The sequence below is a fragment of the Sebastes fasciatus genome, chromosome 18 (assembly GCF_043250625.1).
Source record: "Sebastes fasciatus isolate fSebFas1 chromosome 18, fSebFas1.pri, whole genome shotgun sequence".
Taxonomy (NCBI): Eukaryota; Metazoa; Chordata; class Actinopteri; order Perciformes; family Sebastidae; genus Sebastes; species Sebastes fasciatus.
This window is the reverse complement of record NC_133812.1, coordinates 21422080-21442073: the sequence shown is the minus strand read 5'-3', so window position 1 is coordinate 21442073 and position 19994 is coordinate 21422080. Positions and strand designations below refer to the sequence as shown.

At 38.5% G+C, this 19994-nt stretch overlaps 1 protein-coding gene across 1 annotated transcript in view; it reads left to right on the top strand.

Annotated features, from left to right (window-relative positions):
* Positions 1 to 19994, top strand: part of LOC141756492 (exostosin-1) — a 290084-nt gene that overhangs the window by 233883 nt on the left and 36207 nt on the right. Inside the window, exons 5-7 of the mRNA XM_074616244.1 lie at positions 2136 to 2243; positions 10168 to 10287; positions 16525 to 16657. Of these exons, the coding sequence (XP_074472345.1) occupies positions 2136 to 2243; positions 10168 to 10287; positions 16525 to 16657 (361 nt within the window). The remainder of the gene's footprint in view (positions 1 to 2135; positions 2244 to 10167; positions 10288 to 16524; positions 16658 to 19994) is intronic.

Below are 19994 nucleotides of genomic sequence, written 5' to 3'. Positions count from 1 at the left end.
AATAACTACAACTGCTCATATGACTAGTGTATAAACAGTTCACTTAATTATTTACATTTATCATATGGTAAATGTGTTTATCACTTATGAAACACCATTTCCTGCATGTGCATGTGGTTTTAACTTTTTTTGTTTTCTAATTTTTAGATATTTCATATATTTAGATAGATATATTTCATATGTGAAATTATAGAGAGCATATTTGAAAACATCAATTTCATATTTAATATCATTTTTTTTTACAAATCACAAATGAAGACATGAATTCCACGTGTGTTTGCGTGTTAACGCAGCTGATATATGATTAGTTACAAGAACAAATGAGGAGTTATAGTTGTTGAAAATTATTTTATAATATCAATATTCAGTATATAGCTTCATCAAACCGCAAAGGACCTCACGGAGAAGTCAAGGAAAAAGCGATTTAAAAGCTTGTAAGGAAATAAATTCTTTACTTTTTCATCTGACTGAAGCAAATTCACCTAAAATATCTTATAGCTACATTATAGTGTGTTGTAAACCGTTCATTACATCTTTATATACTGCCTATAAATGCTTAATGGTCACAACTCCTCACTATCATCCATCCTTCTGCTACTTATGCAGCAAAAATTGGTTTAAACTGACCATCTGGACTGTGAACTCACTTTAATGCTTCCTGTGTAACACTTTCTATGATGCCCATATATATATATATATATATATAATGCATTATAAACATACTCATAATGCAGTATAATCTGCTTATAGCGCTGTATAATTATAGTTATAAGCTCTCGTATCACATTATAAAGCATTTTGTAATGACTTATTAGGTCAAGTATCATAATACTTCATATTTGCTGCCATGTCTTGCTGTCATTTTCTTTACTGCTTTTTTTCAGGAATCATAGTGTATTATAATTCCTATAGTTGTAAAACATTATAATCTTTTTATAATGCATTAAAATCACTGTTATAATGCATTATAATTTCATCATATGATACTCTCAGTGGCCAATGTTTGCTTTAAGTAAAGTGAAAAAACATCATTAATGCAAGAACAGCACAAAACATTGTAAAACTATTTTTTACTTTGCTTAAAGCAAACAATGAGTAACTTATAATCACATTATAATGCATTATAACAGTGATTATAATGCATTATAAAAGGGTTAAAAAATTTAAAACCATAGCTTTGCAAAATTTCCCACTTACGAATTTCATATACTTTTACCATTCAACACAATCAACTCAACTGAAAGAGTAGTATTTTATAGTAGTATTTCTCATAAAACCTTCTTTCTTAGATAAGAAACAAGCTGTGGCTAATTCCCATTAACATTAATTTAATATCCGTTATATAATTTAAACTGAGTATATAATGAGAGTACACCGCGGGCTTACAGATGAGGCGTCAAATATGAGAAAGTGAAAGAAATTATCCAGAAAACAGCATATTTTCCAGTTTAATAATTAGACAGTTTAATAGTGTAGCAGAGTGCACAATCAACTCCTATCCATTAACCACCAATGATGAACACTTCAAAGAGCCTCATCGTAAAATACAGCAACACACAAACAGAGCTCCTGTGGGAAATGAAAAGAGCTCCTGATGAATGAAGTCACATGAATGAATCCTCTAAATATTGATGCATGCAGGCAAAATAAATAAATACACTTGTCCGTAATATTTTTGGCAACTACGTTTGTTTCTGCAAAACTCTCACTTGGAGTGTCATCAGAGAGAAGCTACCTATAGTAAGAGGATGAATCCCTCAGTGTTTGGAGAGTCGATCCCTCCCAGCGCTCTGCTGTAAACTTCTGGTTAGACGTCATGTGTTCCTGGGGTTTTTCTCCCTCTCTCTCTCTCAAGCTGTGAAAACTTGTCAACAGAGAACATTTTGTTTCTTCTTTGAGGCGAAACAGTCCTCTGACAGAAAAACACGGTACATGATTTGTTTTCAAACTCAATAACATCCAATACTTTTAAAAAAGTAGGACACTGTAGACAAAAGACAACACAGAAAGGTTAGGTTCATCTCAGTGCAGTTTTATTAACGTGAACACTGACGATGTTTGACTCCATTCCTACATCCGTTATCGTAAAGATAATTTGCTCTCCACTATTCGACTGATCTCTCTTTCCTTAACAGGCGGCTTGTATCCCCGTTATTCTGAGCAACGGCTGGGAGCTTCCCTTCTCTGAAGTCATCGACTGGAGGAAAGCCGCCATCATCGGAGACGAGAGACTTCTGTTACAGGTAAGAAAAACATGATGGAGGGATGGAAGGATACAGGAGGGATGGGTTTTACAGCAAATATACAGGAGAGAATATACAAAAGAGGGACAAGGAGGAGGGATAGATGGAAAGAAATGACAGTATTACAGCAGATATGTGGATGGAGGCAGTGTTGGCTTCACACCGTGGCTTAGGGGGAGCCCTATTTTTCTGGGTTGGGAGGGTACTGAACACATGCATCCGCCTACATGCAGAAATATACTATCAATACATTTCAATTCACACTACCTCCCACCCGCCCTGAACAGACTTGCTCTTTGTTCATTGGTTGCGTCTCATACAGATGCTAAAGGGTACCTTGGTGCGTCGGACACTGAGGGGCACTGACCGGTATTTGACGAGTTGGGAGTGAGACCGGGTTGGAATAAACATGCACGTTGACAAGTGCTTTACTTATTTACTTAATTTTATTTATTTCATTTTAACTTATAAATATATAAAGTATATTAGGGCTGTCACGGTTAACACAGCAATAACACTTTAACGCAAATTTGTTTAAACGGCACTATTTTTTTTAACGCATTAACACAACTTGCGATATTTATCTTTTGGACGTTTTAGCGGGCTCAGCTTTTAAAGCTTGAGTGAAGATACTGGCATCATATGAAACAAAAAAAACCTAATGAATCCATCGGTACCAACCAACCTTGTCGCAAAGGAGGATAAATAACGCTCCAAACTTACGCTAACTTTTGGCGAGGAAAAACTGGCATGGCCATTTCCAAAGGGGTCCCTTGACCTCTGACCTCAAGATATGTGAATGAAAATGGGTCCTATGGGTACCCACGAGTCTCCCCTTTACAGACATGCCCACTTTATGATAATCACATGCAGTTTGGGGCAAGTCATAGTCAAGTCAGCACACTGACACACTGACAGCTGTTGTTGCCTGTTGGGCTGCAGTTTGCCATGTTATGATTTGAGCATATTTTATATGTTAAATGCAGTACCTGTGAGGGTTTCTGGGCAATATTTATCATTGTTTTGTGTTGTTAATTGATTTCCAACAATAAATATATACAGAGGTATATATTTTTATAAAAGCTCCCCCTAAATTTCTCAAATGAGGCTTTCTGGAGAGCTCATGTCTCTATCAGGGGAGCCGAGCTCCCCGTAGCTCCCCTGTATTTCGGATCCTGGATGGAGGTTAGTAAAAGCTACCACCGACTGAGTAATCTGGATGAAGAGGGCAAACCCTCCTCACCCTCTATAGTATCTACAGATAAAATATGCCCTTTCAGCGGGGGCTAATTCAGTGTCTGGGCGGTGACATGCCGACATCCAGATCCCCCCGGAGCAATCACAAGGATCCAGCTGGGGCTGACTCAAACACAGGAGCACAACACATAGATCAGTAATCGCTGTTTGAATCTATATGGGAACAGACGTGTGCTCCAAATCTGTAAAGAAATGGATATTTATTTGATAAATGGTGGTTCAGGCTTGGTTCAGTCACTTTGTACAACAATAGACGGGTTTCTGAGCAGGAAAGCGACCAGAATAACTGAGAGTTCAGTATCATCAACTTGAGTTGATGATACTGTTGTTTTGTTGTTTTTTTGTGGGTGGAAAATGTAATTTCAGCTCCGAGCGTATAATTAACTATTAGCGTCTATCAACACATAACTGACGTGTAGACACTCACTTCAAGGAGGGAGGGAAATCTAATTGCGGTCATGTGGCTTTTAGTAAATTGTATTTTATTCTGACATGACAGCTGCGATATTCACAGTCACTCACACCTCCGCCAGCAGCTATTTTTATCCAAGATGGATTATTCTACAATTGGATCTCCTTCTGTTCCTTTTAATTACGGCAGCGTAGCAGAACTTGTGATATTTACATTCTCTAATTACTCTCTATATTTCTACGTGCCACTAGCATGACCTCTGCAGCCAGCTGGACAGCACAGAGGTGTGAAAGTGTGTGTTGGAGAGTGTATATGTCTCCCTTTTATTAATATGTCCCCCATCAGCCGTCTATCAGCACCGGCTAACAATGATGTTTTCTCTGTGAATCACAGACAAGCCATCATTAAAAGTATTACAAAGTTGGCTTTTAGATGAAATGAAACCTCCTTTTTTCATCATTAAACATTACGGAGACCCACAATGATGTACTAATGTTATTAGAGGTTTTTGTTGTGTTTGTTTGCTCACTTCAACAAAACAAACCCATCCATCTAAAAGCGTGCTAATTGTTGGTTAAGATAATATGTGTGAAGTAAGTATTATGTTTTGACGGGGCGAGACACTGATGGTGTTTACATTTATTACAGAGGTTGAACAAAAGAGGCATTTTTTCCATTCATTTGCTTTGTGTTGACGCAGACATATGAGGATTTAATAAGGCAGGGATAAAAACCTGACATTTGGGTGTACACAACACCAATGATGACTGCTTTGAACACATTTTTCACCTTATAGCGTAGAGAGCAACGCACTCAGTGACCGGTCACGTTTGAACACACACCATGACACCTGTATCACATTTCAACCCCTCCAATCTGGTGGTGTTTGTTGTACCAGATTGTCTCCTCTCCTCTTTTACTGCCACTTACGGAAGCTCTGAAAAAAAATTCTTGTGATCCATTTTCTAAGTCTGATCTAAATTGTTTTCTCTCCTGTGTTCATGACTTAAGATATTAAAAATATTTCTAAGTTCCTTGAAGGTGCTATTGATAACATTCAGCCACAAGATGTCACATTGTCCCTCTCCCGTTCCATTGCATTCACTTCACAACAAGTCGTTGCCAGGCACTTACTGTCAATCCCAGCCATTTATCTGTTTTTTCCACAATAACTGACGACCCAGAGATACCAAGTGGTACCAACGTCGTTATACTATTGGCTCAAAAGCCTTGTTAGATGTCAGAATAAAATATCCGATATCTTCCACAGAGATCCACAAAACATTCATTTTAGACCTGCCTTAATGTTTAAAATGATTAATTTACAATCATAATTATTTTTTTTCAGCACATTTCTAAAGTTTTTTTTGTTGTTGTTTTTTTTAATATCCGTCTAAATAAAAATGTTATCAATAAGACCTTTTAAAAAATTAATCTTTTACTGTAGAACCATAAGCAACTAAAATCCGCCGTTTTTGGCAGAAATAACATATGTTTACACGTCTTTTATTTTACAAATAAACTTGTTTTATATGTAAGCTTTGATAAATACCAGTCGTACAGAGCAGGTTAATGGGCGTGGCTCTGAAAAAAGTTCCCCGACTCCGAGGACACCTTGAAGCAGCTTAGTGTGTTTCCTGCAGTACTGAGACAGCTGGTACGGTGGTCAGAGTTCAATCAGTTTCTGGAAAAGTGTCAGAATAGAGTCCTTAAAGCTCAGGATTTGGGCTTCATTGCAAAGTCAACTAAAAAACATCATTAAAAGCATTAAAAATACCCAGAAACCCTTTAATAATTTGGTGTAGATGACAGCATCTGTACAGTATAATAAAAATGCAATAACAAACATGTTTCTGGTTGGTAAACAGATTCTGGATGCGTGCCCTCTTTGTCTTTCTTTTTGTTTTCTCAGTGTCACACACACACACACACACACACACACACACACACACACACACACACACACACACACACACACACACACACACACACACACACACACATACACGCACACACACTCACACACTGTTCAACACCACGTCGGAGCTCTAACACCTGCTGAGAGAGTTGAATCTCATTACTTTCAATTACATCACTGAGAACTGCAATACCGGGCTGTTTAATATGTAGAGTTTCTATTCCCACTGTGGAGAGGAGACATCCACAACACACACAGACACACACACACACACACACACACACACACACACACACACACACACACACACACAATGCCCCTGCTGAGAAACATAAACACTATTAGACTCAATCGAGGGGGAAGAGAATTGAGCTGATTTGATTGGTGTTGTTTATATTCCACCTCAGAGAGCTGAACAATTAAAGCTCGCTCTGCTGTTGGCGGATCCCACTGACGTCAACAGCAGCACGACCTCCTATACTGTGTCTTCAGACTGGGACTCTTTATTTTGACTTGTAGTTCTCACTTTTCACAATCTTAAACTGGGAAGTGTATCTTGTACAATCAAGTCGTTAAAAAAAGGTGTTAAATCTGCTTTAATCACGCATGCAACTGAGCTACTCTGTACTTTGGTTCGTTATTGTTTTTATACTTACTTAGCAGGACTTTGGTGCATTTTGTTTTGCTCTCTATTTCCAAATGATTTGGACTTTGTTCAGTGGGCATCCAGATGGAAAACAAACTGTTTTATCTGGTTTCGGTGAGAAAATAAACATAATGCAAGAAGTCTAATTTGAGTTACAGATCCATAAGGACTGATCAAACAGCAAAACGCAGCACAGTTGTTTGTAATATTATGAGGAAGGAGTTTACTGCTCTGTAAAGTTATTGGGCGGCAACTATTTTAGCTTTTGTTGCGTTGATTGTGAGGTAAACAATAGACGCGTTCGTGCTACTGAGAAATCAACTGGGAATGTGCACTTGTAAGGTACGTATTTGATTGGCAAACACAGCACCTTGCAGGATGACGTTGCATTGCGTTGAGCTCAAACCTGGATCAACAGTTAAGTCAGGTACCACTTTTTATGTCTCTGCTCCGACGACCGGCGTGGCCGGAGGCATTTTGTTTTCGGGTTGTCCGTCTGGACGTACGTACGGTCCATACTTGTGAATGCGATATCTGCGGAACACCTGGAGGGAATTTCTTCAAGTTTGGCACAAACGTCCACTTGGATTCAAAGATGACATGATTTGATTTTTGTTGTCGGAGGTCAAAGGTGAAAGTCATTGTGACCTCACAAATACATTTTTGGCCATAACTCAAGGATTTTTATGCTAATTATTTCAATTTCACGCCTAATAAAATGACGAAGTGATGACATTTTGGACAGACATGGATATAAAGTGCAATTTTACTAAGGCGGTAATTCTAGATCCAGCTCTGCGTCAGCACCCCTGCTACATCAACGCAGTGGTCTCTTTTAATTGAATGAGGGGGCTGATGTTTTCATGCAGTGTTGTGTGTCTGCATGGCGCCTTTCAGGAGTTTGTTTACTGTAAACTGCAGTTAAAAGATAAGATAAGATAAAACTTTATTTATCCTGAGGGAAATTGTTGTGCAGCAGTTGCACTACAAAGTGGGAAAGAGTGCAAAGAGTGCAAATATATAGAGTGCAAATTAACAAAATATAAACAGGAAAGATTACCAAGAAGGTGCGAACATACACATGCCAAAAGTAAACCGTTAAGAGTGAGGATCATGAATAAAGAGGTTGATGATAGTCTCTTCTTGAAACAGGAAATACAAAAACCTTTGGGTGTTTAGGGACACAAAATGTTTCAGTGGAAAACGAGTTAAGAAGATCCAAGACGGGCTCATCGTTACTTGCGGCTGCCTCATCAGGCTTCAAGAACACGAGGAGAAGCTCACTGATCACAACGAGAGATGGAGCCAAGCAGCTCAGGACTCTTTGATTGATCCCCAAACATTTTCCTGGATGGAGACCAATATTTCAAGCTCTGGTTGCTCTTAACAAACTGATTTTAGCACCATCAGTCACTATTCCACTGACTGTGTTGGCAGTAAAACTTTCAGTGAAGAGGTTCTGGGTTTGTGGCCAGAACACCAGAAGGGTCCTGGGCTCCAAATCCACCACTCTTCATGCTCGTCATTGGCCACAACACTACTCATACTCTTTTCAGCTTTATTGTGAATCTGAGTGGGGCAGCTGAGGTCATGTCTGACCTCATCGAGGAGGTGGTTTGTTTTTCTCCAAACTGAGCATCAAGAGAGCATCCTGCTCCGTCTTCCCGGGCACATCAGGATGTTTAGCTCCCCGGTCAGGTTGGCAGGATCCTCGTGTCCCCTTGATTTCATCCCTCCACTGCTTCTCCCCGAGGATGGTTACTGCTGCAAGCTACAAGCCAGCTGCTCATTTCCTCCATGACAATGTGAGCTGGGACCTCGGCTTGCCACCAGGAACAGGTCATTTGGGCTCCGAGCAGGTCTGCAGAGTTTGTTGGTACATTGCCGTCGCAGAACTCCTTTGAAGCCGGTTTGAGGCAGAAAGACACAACTGGATGATTTCTGGTCACTCGATATTTATCCAAAGTAAATAAATGAACAATCATTCACACCTTCCTGGAGCAATACATGATGTAAACAAAGGTGCTTTAACACAGAGATAAAAACTCACTGAAGCTTGAATCTTTTATTTATTTTAGGTTTTCTGTTCTTTCCCAATGCTGAAATAATGAATTGATGAACAGAACCTATGTTCATTGGTCAAAATCGACGCTGAGAGTATCTGACATCGCTCGTAGTATATCTGGACCCGCTCCATTCGCCAGAGTTCGCTTGCTCGCTGTATGTTAGGAAGAGGTATTTTTATCAAGCCAAAATACTAACCTGGTTCCAGCTTCTACAATGTGAGGATTTACTGTTTTTCTCTGTGTTGTCAACACATTCTCACTCCCAAATATCGACGCTTGGTCAGTGGCCCTACGCTTCAACCTATGATGCTGCCCCTCTAGCGTCAGTTTTGGACGCGCCAAGGACGGCATGTCAGCTTCCGCTCGTTACACGCATAGTGTCTTTTCAAAATAAACTTCCAGCGTAGGTCTACTTAGTTTTTAGGTTTACTTACGCAAAAAAAAACACTTGGTTAGGCTTAGGAAACGATCGTGGTTGTGTTAAAATAAGTATGTTTGTTACATAAAATAACAACACTTGTTACGTAACAGGCGTTAGTAAAGTACGGAAGTTGTGTAACAAAACTACAGTAAAATAATAATGTTGATTTGGTTTCACACGGGGCATGAACAGTGGTCTTCTGGGCAAAAGTCCTATGTTTGTTTGACCAGTCCAACTCCCCTCCCACCTGTCCTGATTTTCTCGCTATTTAAACTACGTCAGTTGCTCTGACCGTCTAACTTTCAACATTTTCTAAAGTTTTATAGACTAACTCATTGATGAATTAATAAAATAGCAGGCCTAGTCTAAATCGGTGATTTCCAATCCCAGTGGGTACTTCTTTACTTGCACGGGGGTTTGTGGAAAGATTGTGCTCAGCTGTCTTGCAAAAAATAGCAGTTATGATGCAAGTTCAAATATATTTGTATATGAATAGCACATATTTGAGTTTAGGAGGATAATAAACACACAAATAATATCGCAAAATGGTGTGAGGATGATCTTTAGGATTTTTATTGTTACAATAACCAACAAACTATCAGTTACAACAAGCTGACTGCACCATCCACCAGCCTGAGCTATAAAACCTGCGTGCGAGTGTCTGAAAACTATTAAAATATACCCAGCTTCTGTCTCTCTATAGTAGTGGTGTTACTATAAATGTAAACTTCACCAAACCTATTGACAAAAGAAAAAAGGAAAACCAAGTTTTAAACATCGACAATTCCAGGATGTCTGTCTAAAAATATCCACTTTTTTATAATTGAATAAACAATATCTAGTTAACAGAACCTTTTTTAATGTCCCTCTCTAGTCGACACTTAATAATATCTACGGTAAGGTGTGAATAGAGTATTAGAGATGGACAGCAGGTGGTTTAGCTATCAAACTGTCCTGGAGGTAAGCCAGGTGACGGACAGAGTAAGATGTGGGAGTAGAAGAGTCTTGAGGGAAGGAAGAATTTCCTCTAATCTTTTCTGCACGTCCACAAAATTACTTATGCTTCCTCCACCTGTCTGCTGTTTCTTTTCTCCCCCACACACTGTTTCTCGTCCTCTCACTCAGATTGAGTTAGCTGTTAAACAATACTATCTCACTCGTCATTTTTGTCCTCTGGCTTTTCTTCCTTCTTCTCTTCCTCCAGGTTCCCTCCATTACCCGGTCCGTGGGCCGTGACAGGATCTTGGCTCTCCGCCAGCAGACTCAGTTCCTCTGGGACGCCTACTTTTCTTCTGTAACCAAAATCGTCTTAACTACTCTGGAGGTAAGCTTTGGACAGAAATGGTCTTAATGGGAGTTTTGGGTTTAGTTTTGTCAGGAGAGCTTGATTTAATCATCAATTTAACGGCGACGTCTTTTTCCATCTGTACATTGCCGCTGGCTATGCCTCACCTCCCAAAGATAAACTTTTAAAAGAAATCTTTCTCCAGTTGTCAGTTATATTTTTCTAAAGAAGGTTAGCTGAATGTGCCCCCTCTTTTCCAGCAATATTCTGCTTCATATTCACACATTTCCAGCACTTCTAACAGTAACCACAGAGTATAGCTCCACTGAAGTAATTGGGGGTTTCTTTGTGCTGCTCAAGGGCACCTCAAAAGTCGTTTAGTTTTTGATGGCGTGTGTTTGAGGTCAGTTTTAATTTTTGTTGGAATTTAACAAAATTACATTTTCTACTAACTTCCAGTCAGCACATTGAAATCATCTCTAATACAACTTCACAACAACGTAAATATAGCACAGAGAAGCTTAGATTACAACACACACAGAGGGCAACTTTGTTCTCTGCTCAAGTAGACATTACTCCTCTATATCTTTACAGAGCAAATCATTTGCTGCTATATTAATGCTCTGAATCCCGTATATAGAACATTTAAATCTTTACACAAACACGCACACACAAAAATTAGCCATAAATATTGATGTTGAAGCAGCATAATTGTTTGGTTTTTTTTGGCCACTTGGGGGGCAACGAAGAAAGCTGTTGACATATTATCACCTTATAAATTCATTCAGAGTCCGATATTCACTTCTCTTTTGACTCTGTTTTGGTCTCCACCAACTGCCACCATTTGCTAAATGTTCTATTATGTTCCCCAGGAAGCACATATTTGATTTATTGGAGCATTTTAGCTGCAAACAGCTGCCTACTGCATCTGCAAACAAAGTCATTTGATCCATTGTTAATATGAATATTGATTAGTGCAGCTTTAAATGATCCTATTGAGCTTACTGCTTAATGGTTACACAAACAATATTCTGTTACCGTAATGCCTTGTGTAGTGTACTGTTTAGCTTTAAAATAAGAAAGTTTGTGACCTGGCAGCCATGTTGAGATCTATCGAGGAAATACCAAGCACCGCCCACCAGCCGGAGCACAGCCAATAGGAACGCTCTCTCTGAAATGACCTGTGATTGGCCAAAGTCTCCTGTCATGGGCTAGATCTTTTAAAGCCTGAAAACAGAGCCATGAGGAGGTGCAGAAAAGTCTATTTTTCTGTCAGAACACTTGATTTACAATATGCTGAAAGGTTATTATGGAATTTTTGCCAAATAATGCCAAAAACTTTCTGCCTACTGAAGCTTTAATGAAATACCATTAACTTCGCTGGCAAATATTTGGAAGGAGAATGTTTATGCACATGGCAATCTGACAAACTTTGACAGAGAAAAGTTTGATTTGAACACTGGAAACAAGCATTTTGGCGCATGATATCCAAACTGGATGTGAGCACGAGGGGCAGCGTGGAGTGCCAAATGTGAAGGAGGTCTGTAGTCTCTGGCAGCCCTCTGCAGTATGTGTGTGTGGGTGTTTCTGCCTGCTCTCAAGACTAGAAAGCTAGAGGCTGCCTCATTAAATGACCTTGCTAGCTCAAGTGTAGAGGATGAACTTGGAGTATAAGAACCTTCCTCCTCTCGTTTTATTCTCTGTTGTTGTTAGTTCACTTCCTCGCAGCCTTGATTTGGTCCTCGGGGACTATTTGCTCTCTGTAGCATCTCTGAACACCGAACATAATAATCTTCTTAATTACCACCATCATCATCACATAAACATCAGTACAATCGCTGAGATCTCTCTTGTAGCACACATTATTGTTCGCAATCATCATCACTTTATGTCATCATTTGCATCATTGCAGTAACATTGAAGTCACCATCGCCACTCAACTTCAGGCTTGTTCAGATGGGATTAAAGTCCTAAACAAAATCTGAGATATAATTACCAACATGGGACATCAGTCATCAGCATACACATTAGAATTACATTAAAATCACTGTATTTTCTCCTCAATTTAATGGTTCCAATGCAGAAAAGAGTGCGAAAGTGCATATTTTTAATGTGAGGTTAATTGTCATACAGTATATATTTTTTAAGATGTTTATAAAAATGACTTATTTATCATATTTGCTCAAAGTTACCGACTGCAGCTTTAATATAAACGCTTCTCAAATTGCAGCGTTTTTTTCTCTTACAATCACAGCACAAACAACACCTTAGTGACATCCCCAAATGCCCGGCGTTAGCAGGGTATGAAATTAGACAGAAGCCCACTGACAGCCGTATACTGCTGGCCAGATGTGCTAAAAACTCAGAGCCAGCACGCCACCAGGCTAAATGGGTGAAATGAGGCGTTGTTGATAACTGTAGTGGCCCCAATACTGCGAGCCTGACAGTTGGTGTCATGAGGTGTGTGTGTGTGTGTGTGTGTGTGTGTGTATGTGTGTTAAGAGCTGGCTTATGTGCCAATTCTCCACAGATCAGTAGAGAGCTCTGGAATTGGAGGGAAAAACCAGAAAGCCCCCCAAAAATGTGTTCCTCCATTCTTTGTTTTCAGTATTGTATAGATGTCAAAGTAAAGTAGAAAATGTTGATGACATATTTTATTTTATTTTATTTAAAGTAGTCCTGTTTTAAAATATTTTGCTGATGGTTGATATCAATTATTGATCAAAAATCAATAAAGTCAACAAATAGTTGAGCATTTTGTTACTTTTAAATGTTTTACACCTTCACAATAAATCCCCCTAGTTTGTTGTCACTTCAATCAATCAATACATTGAAATTACATAAATTAACTTAAAATTAACGATTAAAAATATATAGATTGCTTTTTCCTCTCAGTTATGTGTTTAATTTCCAAGCTTAATGTATTTCACCATTGTTATGTCATTCTGTAACAATTTTTCATAATTTTTTAATACATTTTTTTAATGCTTGAATCAATATAATTGCTTCATTTGAGTCAATGTGGAGGTAGAAGGAAGTTACCGCTTTTATTTTTAAAATAAGCAATTCTTGACAATGGCTGATATATTTAACTTGAGGACATTTCTGACCACATACATGCTGAAAATCAAACATTTTTACTGCATCAATTTAGATATTTTCCAAAGTAAAAGTTACTAGAAGTGTATGATTAAACTTTTTCCCATGGTCTAATGTAAAAAAATTAACAAAAATTGCAATAAATCGTAATATCGAATTGCAATACTTTTAGAATCGCATAAAAATCTCTATACATATCGAATCGGCACCCAAGTATCGAATTGGGAGATAAGCATATCGTCCCAGCCCCAATATATCTATTGGCCAGTAACTCTGTTGGCTGTCATCATAAATACAAAAATACCAGTGATGAGCCTTGAATATCCCATATCCTATAGGTTTAGCACTTATATTCACACACTCATGCATATGCTCATCTCATGCCGACGTGATAAAGCATGCTTCTTTGGCGTAAAAGCACTTTTTTAGCATCAAGTAATTGAAGCCATGACACCTTTAGAAAGTCTGCCGGGGTTCGTCAGACGGGGACCTGAGTTCATCAGATGAATTGGTGACAAGTGGAGAGAAAACCGAGCTAGTGGTTGGAAGCTTTCCTCGTAAAAAAAATACTTTTTTTGTGCTCAAATCCCACAAAAGCTTGTCACTCAGCATCTGTTGAGCCAGCCGGCTACATGATCATCCCTCTGCCAGCGTCAGTCAACACCTTTCATCCCGTAATAATGGAATACAAATACAGTCGATGTGCGTCGCTCTGACTTTGTATTGTGACTGTGACCTAACTGTCACTCTCTCATTCCTGCCATGACATAAGACATCTATGTCTTGTGTGTATGTACATTTACTTAAGTAAAGTACACATTGCAGGTACTTGCACATTGAGTATTTCGAAAGTATTAGAAAGTATGCCCTTTAAACATGTGTGTGCATACAGGTTGAAAATTGCCGTAAGCTGTGCAAAATGGATGTACGTATATTAATAGTTATAAATAAATAAGATGTACAATTTAGAGGGACACTAGTTACTTTACATATTGCGATTTTACTTACAAAACAAATTAAGAGCTTATAAACTATGATATATTATTATAGATGATTTAACAACGTTTAAATCCGCTCCACCTTGACTAACTACAACAATAAAATGCTACTTGCACATTAAAACATAAGTAATAATAATTCAGTAATATCATATATAACAGTTTCACGGTCAAAGTGGCCATTTTACGTTTACTTTAAGTACATTTAAGTACAAAAATTAGGGCTGTCAAAGTTAACGCGATAATAACACATTAACGCAAATTTGTTTTAACGGCACTAATTACTTTAAAGCATTAATGCAATCGTTTTTTCCATGTCATACTAGCAAAGTCGTGAAGGAGGTTAAATGACATTCCAAAATTCTGTGAAATTTTGGGGAGTAAAACAATGTTACTGTTGTCATGGTCATTTTCAAAGGGGTGACTTGACCTCTGACCTCAAGATATGTGAATGAAAATGGGTTCTATGGGTACCCACGAGTCTCCACTTTACAGACATGCCTACTTTATGATAATCACATGCAGTTTGGGGCAAGTCATAGTCAAGTCAGCACACTGACACACTGACAGCTGTTGTTGCCTGTTGGGCTGCAGTTTGCCATGTTATGATTGGAGCATATTGTTCTATGCTAAATGCAGTACCTGTGAGGGTTTCTGGACAATATTTGTCATTATTTTGAGTTGTAAAGTGATTTCCAATAATTAATATGTACATATGTTTGCATAAAGCGGCATATTTGTCCACTCCCATGTTCATAAGAGTATTAAATACTTGACAAATCTCCCTTTAAGGTACTTTGCACTTTTTACATTTACAGATAAAAAATGTGTGATTAATTTGCGATTAATCAGAATTAATTATGGACAATCATTTGTTTAATCGCAATTAAACATTTTAATTGATTGACAGCCCTAGTTTTAAATAAATTAATAGTGATACTAAAGTATAATTACGTGAAACAAATGACATCCTTGTTGCTGAACGTTATACGTTTGTGTATTCGGAGGCCCAGCAGCAGGTTGGAGTTGTGTCGCTGCTCTTCCTCTAAGGCCCCCTGAAGACTCACAACACTCAACCCACTAACCTGACCTTTGGTAACAAGCCAGATGGATATTATTAGCTAAATAACTAATGGACTCCTCATGTTGGGAGCAAGCTGATGCCCAAAGTGAAGCAGTGAAGTATCTCAGGTCTGTTCCCCAAAGCACCAGCTGCAGCTAAACAGCTGGCTACTTTTATTTCCAAATATTATCACATGTCTGGAATTGGAGAGGAAGTGTAAAGAGGCCATTATGAGGAAGCTTAAATGAGCCATATGATGCGTCCTTGTGCTTTTCTGGATCAGATATGGTAATGGAAAATAAAGTAGTGATATCATTCATTTTCCAGCTTTCTTAAATCAGCTTTAAATTTATGAAAATCATGTATTTCCAAAACATTAAGTTTTCCTGTATCGAACAAAACAGCCTTATTTTCAGATGTGTGAAAATACATTTTTAAGCTAACACATTGGTTTTTAAAATGTTAATGTAGCTTAAAAAGCAAGAAAATGTTCTAAAACCATAAAGGAAAATCCTTCAGTTTATCTGAAAAAATAAAAATTGCGCCCAATTTGGAGATACACAGTTTTCTTTGGACACGATATGTCAGGGTCATTGTTGTAAAATAAACTCCTTCAGGGCTTTGTGTTGGGGTCTTGCATCACTCTGAAGGGGTTTATTTCACAACAATGACCCGCTAGCTGTACGTTATCCCGCTTATTACACGGCTGTACTTAAGAAATCAGTAATTTGACACAAAAACGGTCCACCGGAGTCCGAGATCAGGACTGTGTCCATAGCAACAGTCTGCTATAAAGAAATACTGTAGAACGCCGTGATAATGTATGATATTATACAGTATGTGAATGTATAGATACTCTGTGACTGGCACTTCTAAGTCAACTCTGCTAGATTTGGGAAGCAATATGTGTGAAATAAAGAGACAAATAGGAAGAAAAGGGAATTATTTATCTAACCATCACTTCTCTTCACTCCTCTACCTCATTTTTTCTCTCCATTCTTTCTCACTTCACCCACTATTCCTCAAATCCTTCTTTTGTTCCTCATCTTTCTCCTCACATGCTTTCTTCTCCACCTCCTCTTGTTGCTGTACTTCCTCCTGTCTTCTTCCATCCAGATCATCCAGGACCGCGTGGACTCCCTCGTGTCCAGAAATCGGTTGTTGTGGAATTCCCTACCTGGTGGTCTCTATGCACTCCCCCAGTACTCAACTGACCCTGCCCAGTTCCCTTTTTACTATGCCATACTGGGTAAGTGTTGATCTCGTCACATTCGAAGATTGATTTGCTTAGATGCTGTTGTCATTGGTAGTTTCACTTACAGCTTCTGCATGACCTCATGGGGCCAGTTAAAGTACTCTAAAACCCTTGGTGCTCGATTGTCGCAATTTGCACCAAAATGTTTACTCCTCTGAGTCATAACTCAGTCAGATCTTAACACACAGACATGAAACACATCTTTTTAGATTCAGTCCGACTTACAGTTTCCGAAGATATCATTACATCTGAATCCATCGTGAATAAATATCCATAAATCAGCTTAGAAATCATAATAAAAAAAGATACTCTTTCTAATTCCAGAACTGGCCTGAGAATTGTCTAGGGGTGTACAAAAATATCTATACACATTAGTATCGCGATATTATGTGGTGCGATACTGTGTCGATTCTCCAAAACACAAGATTTTTAATTAACCTCTCAAAAATACAGGCCAGCTGCTATTCGATCTTTCGGAGGTTGCAGCGGTCCCGGTTTTACGCTCATAAGTTTACGCTAAATTTTGGTGAGGAAAAACTGGTGTTTTTCACAGGGGTCCCTTGGCATCTGACCTCAAGATATGTGAATGAAAATGGGTTCTATGGGTACCCACAAGTCTCCCCTTTACAGACATGCCCACTTTATGATAATCACATGCAGTTTGTGGCAAAAACAATGCATTTAACCCTAACCCATGCATGCAGTATATGTGTTATTTTTGCCTATTCTAAAAAGGTTTGCTTCTGGTGTGTTCTTTATACTATGACAGTTTTCCTAAAATTAAATTAAAAAAAATTATATATATTGCCTTGCTTGCAGTATCACAATATATCACTATATATTGAATCGTTTCCCCTGTATCATGATACGTATCGTATCACCAGATTCTTGCCAATACACAGCCCTAGAATCGTCACATTTTTAAGTTTTCTTTATTATCAGTGTAATCATGTGATGAGTTGTCCGTACATCCATAGTTACAATGCAAACAGGAACTGTTAATAGCTAATTCGGCATACATTTAATGGTGCTATTCTTCCAAAACTGTAAACAAATATAAGCTTAAAGAACAGGGCTCAACTAACTGACTCTAAGGCAACATTTTACTTCCTTTTTGCATCCCAGAAGATGCATGATAGATGGGGGTAGGTGGCAGATGTTGGGAGCAGTAGTCTCAATTCTGCAACCTCTGCCTTAGGCAGACCAAATGTGAAAAATTGCAGTGTTTCTACTGCACTTGCCAGAGATCACCTGTCAATCAGTTTGCGATGTTTTCCTCCTTAGATTTTCTGTGAATTCAGCTGAAATTCTTCCAGGTTTTTCTTCAATTTATTCCAAAGTAAGCTGTTGCTCCTGCCACCAAGAGCTTGCCTGGAAGCTGTTGCTGGATGTTTGCTGCAACAACAGCACAAAAAACATATCATAGACCAGGTTGCTGGTTGTTTAGAAGTCAGCAAATATAAAAAACAGCAAATGCTCAAGCTGACCTCATGATATAGATTGCATCACTGGTCATTAAAATAAGCAAAATGTAGAAGAATATATTTAAATATGTATGTGTGTTGTTAGACTGCTGTTGAAGCAGAGTTCAGAAACTTAAAGCTGCAGGCAAAGAGTGAAGAGAAGGTGGCCTGGTGTGTGTGTGTGTATATACGTGGGTGTGTGTATAGATATGCAGACTGGAGAGACTGAGGCTGTAACTCAGATCGATGTTTGTCTTTCTCTGAGGGATTGTGGACACAAGGGTTAGAAGGAAGACAGAAGGGAGGGATAGAAGGAAAGATGGGGCAGGTTGGTTTATGCCACTGCAGTAAATCACTATTTTAGCGGCTGCCATCTCCAGTGCTGCTGCTCGGGGAATAAGTTGTCGTCGATGCCCTGTGTACGACGGTCTCACTCTGCTACCTTCCCATAACTTTTGATGGCAAAGCAGTTGCAACTTCTGCCTGTTAGTTTGAAAAAAGTTTGACTCGCTGCTCAGACGTAGTGGCCTCAGGAGCTGTAAGAACATCCTGATTTGATGGCTCAAGTTACATCTTCACTTTAGTTTGTGAAAAGCTGTGCTGTGGAGCTGCTTTAGGTTATAAACAAATTATGACAGTATGCTATAGCCGTACATTACCTGTAAGAACCTTTAAGAGGAGAGTATGAAGAATGGGATAACCTGATTAACAAAGGAAGGAAAAACAGTGCCCATTGAAGACAAATGGATTGTTTTTCTTTTTAGATATTGTATAACATAAATATGTAGACATTATTTGCCACTACCTGATTCTGTGTGGGAAAAATATAAGAGTTGCAATGCAAACATCTCTTAGAGGCAAAAATACAATGAGTAGAGCGAAATAACCATTCTCTTCCTGTTAAGTAGCCTAATGACCGAAATCCAGTGGGAAAACATCTCCCTTTAGGAGCATTAACATGTCATCTTATATCTATATTGTACATGATTAGATGTACTATACCTGTCAATAAAATGTGTCTCCAGTTTAAACACTGAACTCTGATTTAATGTAATTAATTAGGTTTTTTTTTGTTATGTTTTGTTTTTTAAAAGGCTGTAATTAAAGTCACAATGTCACAACTTTTTTCTGGTGTGCACATGAAAATGTGCGGCTCATTGAGGGCAAGTGTGCTCTAACTTTTTGAAGCAATCCTTTGAGTAATTTTCATTGAATTTGTAAAATAGTGTGATTTGTTTTGGCCCTATAGAAAATAATGAGAACAATTGGGAAGAATCCTCAAACTCACTTCCCTTTTTAAGTCTTTCAGCTTCAGCTTTCAGCTGTCTTAGTTTGAGTTACTATCATCATTCAAACTTAAAACAAGTCACAACACTGCTTTTTTTCTGACTTTTACAGACTTTTTCTATAAGTCCATCATGTGCTCAAGTGAAAAATCCCAACTCGTACTGTTCATTTAGATGTTATATAACTTCGCCAAATTTGACATTAGTTTTTACCAGCTTATCAGCAATTTTAGGGCAATTGAAGGTGATAAACTTGGAATTTATTTCTTTTAATTTAGAATATTAAATGTCCACCCAAATGCACTATTAGTCTTGAACTGTGAAGTCTGTGAAGTAAGTGCAAGGTGGGTCTTAAAACTTCAGAACTCAGGGATTAAAACTTTGAAGGATCTGGCCCCTGAATGGAGACACAGCTGCAGTCTGTGTCTCTCCATGGTACTGAAACATTCAAGCCATCTATCTGTTTCTACATCCATGAAGTGTCTGTGTCTCTCCATGGTACTGAAACATTCAAGCCATCTATCTGTTTCTACATCCATGAAGTGTCTGTCTCTCTCCATGGTGCTGAAACATTCAGTCTCT